Source organism: Pelobates fuscus, chromosome 9 (assembly GCF_036172605.1).
Source record: "Pelobates fuscus isolate aPelFus1 chromosome 9, aPelFus1.pri, whole genome shotgun sequence".
Classification (NCBI taxonomy): domain Eukaryota; kingdom Metazoa; phylum Chordata; class Amphibia; order Anura; family Pelobatidae; genus Pelobates; species Pelobates fuscus.
In genome coordinates, this window is record NC_086325.1 from 44921157 (window position 1) to 44934177 (window position 13021).

Sequence of the window (13021 nt, forward strand, 5' to 3'; positions counted from 1 at the left end):
GGTGCGGGAGCTCAGTCCCCAGACGGCAGAGGATGCTCACTCTCTGCGGATGCAGGGACCCCCATAGCACACTCCTCAATGTGTTCTCCAGTCTGCAGCCCTAGTATAAATATGAGCTAAATTGATCCTGATGACAAAAAATTAGTTTGAAACTTTATGCTTGTTATTTTCTTGCTGAATTAATGTGTCATTGAGGAATACCTATCTTTCTCACCTGTCTAGGCATAATTTTAGTATTTTACTTTTCTTTTCTTATATTTGTTCTACTATATTGTATAAAGCACAACAAGACTTTGTGTCTATGTACACAACTAAATAAAGAAAAAAAAAGTTTCAGATGTGTGCTTCGTGTTTCTTTAAACCTATAAACACACATTTTACATGAGTGTAAAACCCCTGGTTCAATATGTCATCGTACATTCTATCTGGGTTTTTTAATGTCTTGGGTACAACATGAAATTAAATGGTATGCATGAACAAATTTAAAAACACAGGATATACCCATTGTACAGCGCTACGGAATCTGATGGCGCTATATAAATAATAAAATAATAATAATAATAATCAAAACCTTGTGAAATGTAGCACTAGTGTTCCATCCTCCCAAAATAAGATAGCCTGGGGTCTCTGAGTGACAAGTGTGGTGTGCTATAGGATCTAATCACTGAGAACTTGTAAACAAGCAATAAACTTTCACACCAGATCTGTAAAATGGATTGCTACACACAATGTTGCAATCTATATCAGATTTCTTTCAGGCAGACCATAACAAGAGTGGCATCACAGGTTTCAGAGATGGCAAATCTGGGCACTGTTGGAGGTTTGAGATTAAGTACACTCCCATGATGCTCAGGCATCCAGACATCTTTGGATCAGTAGTTCACTAACATCTGCAGGCTTCCATTGTGGCTCTTTTACTGTAATAGGCGGTCTGCGGTTACTAAAGGCACTCTGTGGGTGTCCAAATTGCTCAGCAGAATAAAGAAGTTTAAGTCACTCCCACACAGCCCTAAAACTCCGCAGACAACAAACTTAACGTCACTAGATGGAGGACAGCAGGTGATGTATGGAGATTCCAGTTTATCACAGTCTTTTGTCATTTCTAGCAGAACCTAACAGCTATCACTACTATACAAGTGGGATGAGGTTTAGAGGTGAGTGTCTGACTTTTAACGTTTCTTAAAACGTAAATCTGAGTATATAGCCTTCCTGAGCAATGTTTTATGCCTGTATTTGTAAATACTCTCTGTTAAATTTCTAAGATCAATGTGCTAAAGTGACATTTTCACATCTGAAACTAAATCTAGAATTTTCAATATTAGTAATTCAGTTCTATAATGTAAGCAGTTTCACTATTACAGTGACTGGTGTGTGGATTGATGACATACATGGGACATTTGAAATTTAAATGTCAATTTCAAAAGCTCTGTATTTTTCTTCTTTGATATAATCCTGGTGTTATTAATCAAATCTCATTTTAATAGGGAATGCTTTCTAAACAGGGGTTAAGACTGAAATTCTATGTTCAACTACATTAATTAAATTACAGTGAACAAGACCAAAAAATGTTCACAATTTCATTATTCTTTTCATTCTTAATCATTATTGGTTTTGTGTAAATGTAGGATTTCTAGGAAACATCTCTGTAAAGTTCAGTATGTCTGTGTTCCATGGACTAGTAACAGCAATAATTATAATTTTAATACTGTTTATAATACATAAATGTGACATGCTGAGGAGGATTAAGCCAAGGTGGTTTTCTGGGACAAAAAGAGTCACAAGCTTCTGAATTATTAACCCCTTCTCTTCCCAGTAATGTGGTTAAGAAAGTCATAGAATCCTATTTTTGTTGTTTTCTGAGCATGTTAACGTGTATAAACCTTTTGTAATGGAAAAAACTATCTTTGTTGATCCCTGTTTATCAGACAATAAAAAAATGCTACAGAATAAAGGGAATAATGACCCAACTATAGTAATAATTATATTATTTGCTATTATTTGCTAGTTATTAAAATTGTGTAAATCGTGTATACAAGTTTTTAGGTTATGAACATATGCCCCTGTCCTTGTATACATGTTATACATATATGAAGAGGTATATGTATATTTGCACATCAAAATTCACGGTATTATTCTTAACTATCCATATTTGGCCCATGGAAGCCCTGTCTGGACTGGCTGTTAGACCTAATAGTGTGATACTTTCCTTTATCAAATCAAGTATGACTTTTGCCCAATCAATCATAAGTCCAGCACGGATAACCAGAGGCGTTTTACTAAGAACTTATTCTAAGTACCCTTTTCACTCTTCGTTTAGAATCTTATCACAGCTTAAATAGCAGGATGATTAACGGATAATAATAATAATAATAATAATAATAATAATAATCATATTGGATCTTACAGGGGATTGCCCACTGGATGTAATAGTTTCTGGTGTAGGATTGGGTATCTAGTTATGGCACTTAATTTGATGTTGAACTACATCCTTTATAACTATGCTATTGGCAGTTATTAAATGGTTACAATGTATATGTAAAAAGAATATATTATAAGTAAATTGTAAATAATGACTGCAGAACAATGCATTTTTGGCCAACATATTAAATAGTGAAACGCCAGGCAAATAATGTTTTTAAAATATAAAAATCTGTCCTATGATCCCATGCTCTGGCCTCTCACTCTCTCCAAGGAGAGCTCAGATAGTAGAGAGCACAGCTTTCCAATTTTATTGCTGGGGGGGTTGGTCAGACACAATTGGGATCCCATTGACTTTCTACAAATGACAGTCTGGCAGGTTCAATTCACTTGCATGGGTGGTTTTCACACATTATTAGCAAATGAATGCAAAGCCAGTCACAGATGTATTTCACATGTGGAAATGGTCCCTTTTTTATTTCTATGGGGAATTAGTGAATGCTTGTGTGTGTGATGTCACACATAGGGGATGATTAGTAATTCACACTCAAAAAACTATGGGATGAAGACTCAGGACTGACTGAAATATCTCAGTCACTTCCAGGTTACAGGCGTGTGTTTGTGTGTGTTTTTGTGTACGTGTGTAGGGGAGTGGGGCAGTCAGAGCCTTGAAAACTGACTTATTATTACATTGCACAGAATGTTGTAGCTTGTTTATTTTCCTTCTGGATTTTCTTTTTTAATTGTTAATTAAAATCTCTCTAGTTTGGAAACACAGCGCCTCAGAGGGGATATGATAATATTATACAAATATATTCGGGGCCAGTATAAACCATTATCTGATAATCTATTCATAAACAAGGCTATACATGGGACACAAGGTCACACATTTAGGCTGGAAGAAAGGAGATTTCATCTAAGGCAAAGAAAAGTTGTTTTTTTTTACAGTAAGAGCAATAAGTATATGGAATTCTCTGCCTGAAGAGGTGGTTTTATCAGAGTCCATACAGATGTTTTAACTGCAATTTGATAAATACTTGCAAAAACATAACATACAGGGATATAATTTCTAATTAATGGGTTAATAGCTGCTTGATCCAAGAAGACATCTGACTGCTGTTTTGGGGTCAAGACGGAATTTTTTCCTAGTTTGTTGCAAAATTGGAAGCGCTTCAGACTGTGTTTTTTTGCCTTCTTTTGGATCAACAGCAAAAACATATGTGAGGAAGGCTGAGCTTGATGGACACAAGTCTCTTTTCAGCTATGTAACTATGTAATTATGTTAAGTTGCCAGTTGACTCTTTTTTTATGTAATTTATTTGTTCTTAGAACATTGGTTCTCCCAAGAGCCTGTGTCGATTCATCCTGGCTGAAAGTGTTAACAGCAATTCAGCAAAGCCAAATCCCACTTAGCCACAGAAATATTTTGAATGCATCGATAGCTAGGGAATGTGAAACTAGCACATATGACTTTCCCAACTGAGAGGGTGTCACAGATTTCTCTGTTGTTTTCTTTTGCTTTTTTTTTTTTGTCAAACTATTTTGTCCCTGAGGGACAACGGCATTCGCCTTCTCGCCCCATAGTCACTACAATACGGTGCAGGTAGTCTTCCCAATGACCCAAAGACTGGGGCAAAGTGCCCTTAGACGAGGTTACCAGATCCACCATGTTTACATGGACACGTATAATTTTGTCATATTTATGAAAACGCATGAAAAGGATTGCCCTGCATATTCTGCAGGATTCTGCATTGCCTAATTGCTTAATCTTATACACCTTCTTCTGAATTCTACATAATACAGGGCACCCCTTTTCATGTGCTGCCCATCAATATGTATATGTGATATGTGTCCCAGAAAACATGGTGGATCTCGTCACCCGGCCCCGTGCGTCCATGTTTATATGTGATTGTGTTATACTTCAATTGAATTAGCATTAGTCAGTAAGGAGGCACACCTTTCTTCCTATGTACAAAAGAACCAATAAACATTAATTGAAGTGCAATTGCACTAATGCAGAACTGCACACCAAATAAAGTAAAAAACAATATCTTTATAAATCATTCTATATAAAAATAAGACATCAAAAGGCTAAGTGAGCCAAGATAAGTTATAATACAGTTCAACACAGTTCAGATAGGAGTAATATATTTTAGGATTTAATACATCGAATTTTTGCTCTTCTGTTGTCAGTTAAAGTGACACTATAGGCACCCAGACCATTTCATCTCAATGAACTGAACTGGGTGCCATGCCGTTACATATTAAACCTGCAACTGAAAACCAAGGTGAAATGTTTACATTCCGGGTTAAAATTCCTCTAGTGTCTGTCACACTGACTGTCAAGCCTCAGACTGCAGAATGAAGGAGATGGACAGCTCAATCGGGATCCCCCGAGGACAGGGAACCTTCTCGCACTATAACAGCTTCATTCCAGTTAAGTTGTTATGGTGACCAGAATGTCCCATTAAAGAAAAAGTACAACTGTGATTTATTTCTTTTTATTATACACGAGGTGGTTGGGATCCATGTTTTGAGTTACTTTTGCCTTCTATGTGATGTATATCTTTAGAAGCACTTAATATTTTTTTGGTTTGTTATTGTCTGTTGTTTTTTTCTTTTTTAATATTGATTATATAGATAACTTTTGACCTCAAACCTGCAACCCATAGAAACAGCAAGGTCAAGTAGTAATACAATTCATCTTACGAGATAATTTTGTCTCTCAATGAAAACAGAAAACCGTCTCACTTTGTGCTCATCTATCTGGTTATATACATTGGTCCAAAATTTAATTATCTCTTAACGTCTGTGGTATTCTGTTATATAGAAATGAGATAATATCTCTATCAAGCTGATTTAGCTTCCTTCTTCCGCTCACTAATGTTCATGTTCTCAAAACAAAAAGAATTAAACAAAAACCATCTCCTGTTAACCAGAGAGGTTATTAACTCTATTTACCTGGGTGTGATGGGTTTAATTGTTTTTTTTATTTCATTTCATTTTTTCTTCCTTATGACCTTTGTATTTTATTGGTTATATTCCCTGCCCCATTGCGACAAGTTTTAATTTGGCTATATATGATTATTTTCTATTTTGTTCTCCTCTGTCCATGATGTTCTCAGTTTGCCTTTCTATGCTGATAAATTGTGGGTAAATTACCATGGCGACTGAAGCAAAACCTTGCTTAAACTCCACCCATTACCAAAGATTCCACTCCCTATATGAAACATTAAGTCAATTTAAAAAAAAATAATTATATAATATATAAAATGGATAAGATCAGACCCTCAGAGCATTCATGATGTGATATCATGATGTCACACTATGGAAAGTAGCATCTAGGCATGCATAGTAAGAATTTGAATAGTTTGAAAAGTTGGGTGCTAACATTTGTAGGATTTTTTACAGAATTAAAAAAATAAAATCACGACATATTACAGCATGCATTTGAGGTAAGGGTCACAGTTATCTTTAATGTTAATTGTCACAGTTATCTTTAATGTTAATTGTCCATGTATTTGGAGTGTCCCTTTAATAATTCTGTATGTGGCCAGGGAATTTGGGAAATGGGTCTTAAGACAGTGTACTGTTGTGTAGTCGTCCTGTGTCTAGTGGCTGCAAGAAGTCCTGAGATTCACCAATATAGCATATTGTATATGTACAGTATATATTAAGCTGTAGGTGCGTGCATTACGTTATAAGTATATCTTATACTGTTGGTGTGTGATTTACATTAGAAGTGTGATGTGAAAATACATTTGTAGGCATAGTAGCAAGCAAATTAGTTTTTTACGTTTGCTTTGAATTCTCTTGGCACAATTCATAGATTATATGTCTTGCTCAGCATTTGTACTGTACATTCTGTTTGGATGTCTGTGACTGTTAGCACTTGGCAAACAAAATCCAATAGTCCAATTAAATCTGTATTTGTGAAAGCATTCATTCTTCGTGATAACCTTTCACTGACAGGAAGCATATTCAAGTACAGCATCAACCCAGATGTTCTACATATTGCTGCTCAGGATGTCAACACATGGTGTATCACTTTCATCCCCAAAAAATTAAACTATTTTAGACAAATTGCACAAGTTTAATCATCAAGTTTTTTTGGTGCTTCAGAAGTTAGAATAGTTTAAATTGGTGTCTGCACAGAGCTGAAACAATCTGTGTGTGATATTTGCTAACTTCTGGCTAGTAACACAGTAAAACAAACTCCATTTGATGAATGACTTCTCACAGACTTGTAAACTCTGCAGCTGTTGCAACTGGTTTTTGGAGAGAGCATTTTCCCATAACTGGACATAAATCAGTGCATTTGTCCCATCTAATTTCATATTGTGAAAATATTTTTACACCAGTGTGAGATTATATACTGTCCCAAAGGAAAAGCAAGATGCAGGAATCATTGCTAAAATATTTTATGTAGGTTGTAGACAATCTTTTGGCTATGTACTAAAGAGCTGAAAGGGGCAAAATTAAGAAAAAGTAATTTCCTTAAATTTCCTCTCTCAGCTGCTTAGGAGATAAGTCCCGAATTAGATACAATTAATTATGGCAATCCCACACAAGAATGCCAAATTCGGAAGCTATTTACTAAACTGCTAAAAGGTCAAAATTAGGGGGGGAAAGCTGTTTAGTAGATAGCTCTGTAATTTAGCATCCTTGTATGAGATTACTACTTTTAAGGATACTATATTAGGAAGATATCCGCTTAAAAGCTCCCCAATTTAGTATTCTTTAGAATAGTTTTTCAGGACATACTTGAAAACGAGAGAAATCTCAATGTATCCTTCCTGGTAAAATATTTTTATAAATAAATAAAAAATAAATAAATAATGGCGTCCCAATTTTGTTTCTGAATCTTCTGAATTTCGAACGAACCAAAATTGGAAAATTAACAAATTGAAACGGAATGAACCAAAACAATTTTGTCAGCCATGCACATCTCTTATAGATAGACATAGGATATCTGTACCCAAAGGGCAGTTTAGACATTTGCTCAGATACTCACCAATTCTGCAAGGCCACTGCAGATCCCAGTTTGAACTTGTATTTCTGAGGACTACTCCAACCAAAACACAATAATTTATTAAAACACAGTAATTTAACAAAGTTACCCTTCTTTTCCTGGTTCCCCACAAAAGAAAACTTAAAAAAACAAATCAAAATTAAATCTAAAACTTACCTCCATTACTGGATCAAGGTCAAGTTCTTCCCCTTAACTGATACTCTTCCACTGATCTCACTCCCACTCACTGGAGGATTGAGGGATCTAATGGAAGGACATGGGTGGAGGGGAGGACATGGGTGGCATGGAGGACTGACGTCATTGCATGCCTGTCACCAGCATGATGTGCTTGTTGACATGAGATGTTTAATATGCACAAAATTAGCATTAACCACCCAGAACTCCGGACTGACTAATGATGCCCCAATGACTCTTCCAAAAGTTGCATTACACCTGCGGCAGAAAAGGGATTCGACTCTGTATGTGTAGCTTTCAAAGCGACATGCTGCACATACAGACTCCAGTCACCATCACCACTTTAAAACATTGAACGGGTGATGGTCCTATAAATTTCATATCAATGGATGGGAACGTGGCATTTAGCTAACATCAACCCAACTATATCCACAATTAGAGCAAATGTGCTTATATTCCTGTAGACACCACCCCTTCGTGGGTAGACTATTATATTTTTACTAAGCACAGCACAGCCTGATATCGAAGTTGAACTAGAGGGGAGACAGTGGCTCTGCATGGGGCCCAAAGATATCTTGACAAGTGACAAAATAGATTAAGATTCTGAAGTGGAGGGACAGGAGATAACATGGATCTAAATAAATTGTTGCTTTGAAAAATAACATTATCATTTTGTAATTGTCTTTGATCTTCTGTAAAATATTAATAGAGTCAATGCAGTTATAGTATAGATAATAAACTGTCAAATTGCAGTAGATAACATAACAGTCCTTAAAATATTTTTTATCGAAATTTATCACAATAGAATTTTATACCAGTTTACTTGTGGCGACTTTTCTTTGCAGAGTCCTGAGTTTTTATCGTATTAGAAAGTTTGATAATACATTTTTTTATATATTACAAATAGGAAAAGGCCAGCCTGAAATTAATTCAATAATTAGTGTATTGTGATATGATTTGACAACTGACTTGCAACAATCTCCAACTCAAAGTAGATTCAGTATTAAGGGAGACGCGTAAGTGACTTTGTTTAGTCTTAGCAGCCACAAGTTCCATTGTATTAGTCAGCATCACATGGTCCCGAAACCGAGGAGTCCTAAACAGCAACAATGTAGCTTGTCGATTATATTTTGGCCTGTAATTCAGACTTTTAATGAGCTGAAAAAGGCTTGTGTGGAGGAGTAGACTCCCAGATATGTCCATTTTAGAGTCATATTATTGCTTTATACAATCTAAAAGAAAACATACAAATAAACACAAGAATCTATATAGAAGATAAACTCCAAAAATGAAGGCTTATTATTATGATCATTAATAGTGCTGTACAATGACAAAATTGGTCATCACCAACATCAAAGCCAGAAGCTAAAGCTATCGCCATAAGTACGATGCAATATATTTCAGTCCTCATTCTTTATCACTTTAGCCAGAAGGAAGATGCAGAGGAGGACAGTGAAGAATAAAAGCACAGAATAAAGGGAAAAAACATCAACACCAAACAATACAAACATTTTATATTTGTTTGTTTTTTACGTTAGTGTATAAGTAAAACTTGATTTAATTACTAGAACAATATAAACATAAAACCAAATGACCTGGCCAAAAAGACGTTATTTTATTGGTTTAGTAATTTTCTTGCATTACGGCACTAGCAAGGCATAATGCTGCTCTACTATTTTCGAATTCTGGACATACATACGATTTTATTGAAGCAGGTTCTGTTATCCTAAAAACCTGATTCTAGGTGCACAAGAAAAGTAATAATTGACTGTAAAGTCACAGTGGTCTTCCCAACCACAACAACACTACTGAGAGATATATTCATACTCATACTCAAAATATGCCAGATTTGTCGTCATTTTAACATTTATTTATTTATTGCTGCCTGCATTTGGGCTCTTTTTATTTAATTTGCTGCCATGAGATTTTTTTGGGTGTATTGATTTTTAAATGATCAATGATGGGAAAAAAACTGATTTTCCACTGTGGACAATTAAGGTTATTTATATATATATATATATATATATATATATATATATATATATATATATATATATATATTTATATTTATTTATTCTGAATTATACACACACATGTATATGCATTATACCTATGAATATGCAACATGGTTTAAAAGAAAGCAGAGAAAATTGCATGATCAATTATTTAGATTAATTCAAGTAAATATTCCTGCTACATTGTTTTTTTTCTATGCCAGTTCACATTATAAAACATAAAATGCCAGTTCTCATAATAAAAAGTAAAGTAAAACGAAGTTCCAAATTTTTGCTATTTCCCCCCCCCCACCTAACCTATTACAATAGCGAGAGAGATATTTTGTGTTTACCCAATTTATTTAATCTGTTCACAAGATTCTTGCATAATCTAACACTGTGTATTTAATCTTTGTGTTTCTCATGGTTACCTTGTCTCGATTCAGGTAGCTGACGTTTGAGGAAATCAGTATTCATCAATTTGCCCAAAACACTGTACATTGTTAGATTCTTATTGGGAGTGGATGTATCTACATATTTCTATCAAATACTGTCGCCTTCAAGGTCAGATCAATGATGTATTACGCCTATTAGGTTTCTGTTTGTTCTATATTAATCCAAAATGTCATTCAAGAATTTATCCAATGATTTAATCTTTAATAAAAAAAATAGTGCTGCTGTTTTTTGTTTTTGTTTAGTTTTTTTGCAGAAGGCTATTTGCTTTACATTCTTAATATGGTAGATTTGCTGTTCAATATGATAATATTAGAATAAAACTGTGTTCTCGCGAATAGAGCATCAATAAATTAGCAAAAAATATATAAAAATATAGAAGACACAATAAAAAGAGCAACAAAAAGAAAATCTCCAGGCACTCAGGGTTTTCAAGCCGCAGACAGATTTAATGGTACAAAAAAGTACAGCTACGTTTCGACCTGCCAAGAGGTCTTTGTCAAGCTCAAGCTCTTGGCAGGTCAAAACTTTGCTGTTTTTTTTTTGTACCATTAAATCTGCCTGCGGCTGGAACACCCCGAGTACCTGGAGATTTTTTTTGTTGCCTTATCGTTGTAGGAGTATGGTCCTGTTCCAGTGCACCTGGTGCCCACTCGGATTGAATTTGGCTCCTATCTGCATCTTTGGAACATAATAAAAAGAGCATGCATGTTTAGGTGGTCTTAGTGTTGCGTAGGGTTTAAGGATGGGGGTTTAAGATTAAGTGGATTTCGGGTCCAAAACGTCATGATCCTAAACACCCTTTGACATAGCTATATAACCCTAACTCCCAATAATACTATCCTAAACCCCCTAACAATAAAAACCTACCCAACCCTAAACCCTCAAAACTTACCTTAGTGGCAGATTTTTCAATGCAAATGTATTATTGCAATTGTCTTTTTAAAGATGTTGGATATTCTGAACAGAGTATCTCTATAATGTCACACTATTTACTGGGGACAATTAAAATATAACTTTTATTAATGTTGCTTTAAGTACATACAGTGGGGCATAACTAACAAAGATTTCTTACTTTTTTTTTTCCAACAGCGAGATAATGGACTCTCTCACAATTTTGCCATCTTTAATGACCATGGATCCATTGACATTGAAACCCAATGTATCCACGGCACCTCCTGCAAATGACTGTCATATCCATGATGGGGTCCTTTCTGCGATGCTTCCAGTTATGTACTCTATTGTATGTGGCATCAGTTTGCTAAGCAACACATTAGCCCTCTTCGTGTTTTGGGCAAATTGTCAAAAATGCACTTCTATGATTATATACATGAGGAACCTGGCAGTTGCTGACCTCCTACTGTCACTGTGCTTACCATTCCGAGTGGCTTACCAAAACAATGATGGTCCTCTAATTCTCTGCAAAATCGTAGGTGCGTTTTTTTACTTGAACATGTACGCTAGCATCATGTTCTTAAGTCTTATTAGCCTGGATCGCTACCTTAAAATAATTAAGCCTTTGCAACAGTTCAAAATTCATAGTGTTTCGTGGAGCACTCGAGCGACCCAAATTGTCTGGTTAATCAATGTGGTCTTCATCATCCCATTCCTCGTTGAACAGAAAGGAAGTGAACCTTGCAATCAGAAGTGCTTTCACTTCACGAAAAAGGGATACGTTGGAGCTGTAATCAACATTACTGCAGTTATTGTGTTCTTCATTCTTCTCTTGCTTTTTGTTTATTTCTACGGAAAAATATCTGCCAAACTCCGCCAGGCCTCAATGGGAAAATCTCAACCGCAAACAAAAAGAAATAGCAACAGGGCAATTAACAAATCTTTTGTTGTCCTCATTATCTTCATAGTGTGTTTTGTTCCTTATCACATTGTACGTGTACCTTACGTCCTAGCCCAGATAGAAGTCATCTCCAGTTTGTCCTGGAAACAGACTCTTCATATCACCAATGAGATAGTGCTCTGCTTGTCCACCTTCAACAGTTGCCTGGACCCGGTGATTTATTTCTTCTTGTCCGACAGCTTTAGAAAAGCAGTTAATTGCACCTTGCACTGGAAGCTCAAGCTCATTGCAAACAATCATGAACAAAACCATTCCAATTCATTTAACCTTCCACTCCCTTCAAGGCCCGAAACTCAAGATGACTGATTTATTGAATCCGACCTTTAAACATCTGAAATTTAAGGTGGCTGAATTACTGTGACTAAAAACTTAACTGTGGCTCAGCGTTATCGTAGAAGCAGAAATGCCAAAAATGCAGATGCTTGTATTGTGACGTCTGTGCTCTATAATCAATTGCATTAACCAACAGGGGAAAATTGCTTATAATGCCATAACCCTGCCCTGTGGAGCATAGTGTTGCGAATCTATAATATCGCTTACAAGATTTTCATGTCAAGTGTATAGGTCAGACAAAGTACAGTCTACTGGCTAGTGGTATAAATGCAAAGTTCCTGTTTCTCAGGAAACAAAATCCTAGTCTAGGAGTTACCCAACATTTGCCACAGATGACTTTACAAGTTCTAGACTTTTACAAGTTTTTGTGTTATATCAAAACATGCCAAATAGAATGGTAGTTTGCTACCCTAATGATATATTAACATGAGAAGCTGATCTGAAAAGTGATTCTCAGCAAATTTATATATGTGCCCCATGGGTACTTTGACAAGAATAGTCAGTACTTAAAACCATATAAATGTTAGTGTACTAAGAAAAAAAGTGTTATGAATAGTAACAGCCTTTAAAATGATTTGGTAGTGGCTCTTAGGATGCAAACATAAAATAAAATAAAATAATAATTAATATGTATATAATGTTTATATAATGTTCTTAGTTTCCAGGGAAATAACTGTAGAAAAGCCTTATTAGCACGTAAGTGCTAAATTTGCTAAGAGGTTCAAGAAACCATAGAAAACAGCTTTAATGAATACTGTATTA

The 13021-nt window shown here is 35.4% G+C and overlaps 1 protein-coding gene across 1 annotated transcript; it reads left to right on the forward strand.

Moving 5' to 3' along the window:
• The first annotated feature begins 906 nt into the window (after window positions 1-906).
• LOC134573561 (probable G-protein coupled receptor 34) lies at window positions 907-12780 on the forward strand. Its single transcript, XM_063433342.1, has 2 exons — window positions 907-1154; window positions 11164-12780. The coding sequence occupies exon 2, from the start codon at window positions 11171-11173 to the stop codon at window positions 12230-12232; it is 1062 nt and encodes a 353-aa protein (XP_063289412.1). The 5' UTR covers window positions 907-1154; window positions 11164-11170; the 3' UTR covers window positions 12233-12780.
• The last annotated feature ends 241 nt before the right edge of the window (window positions 12781-13021 follow it).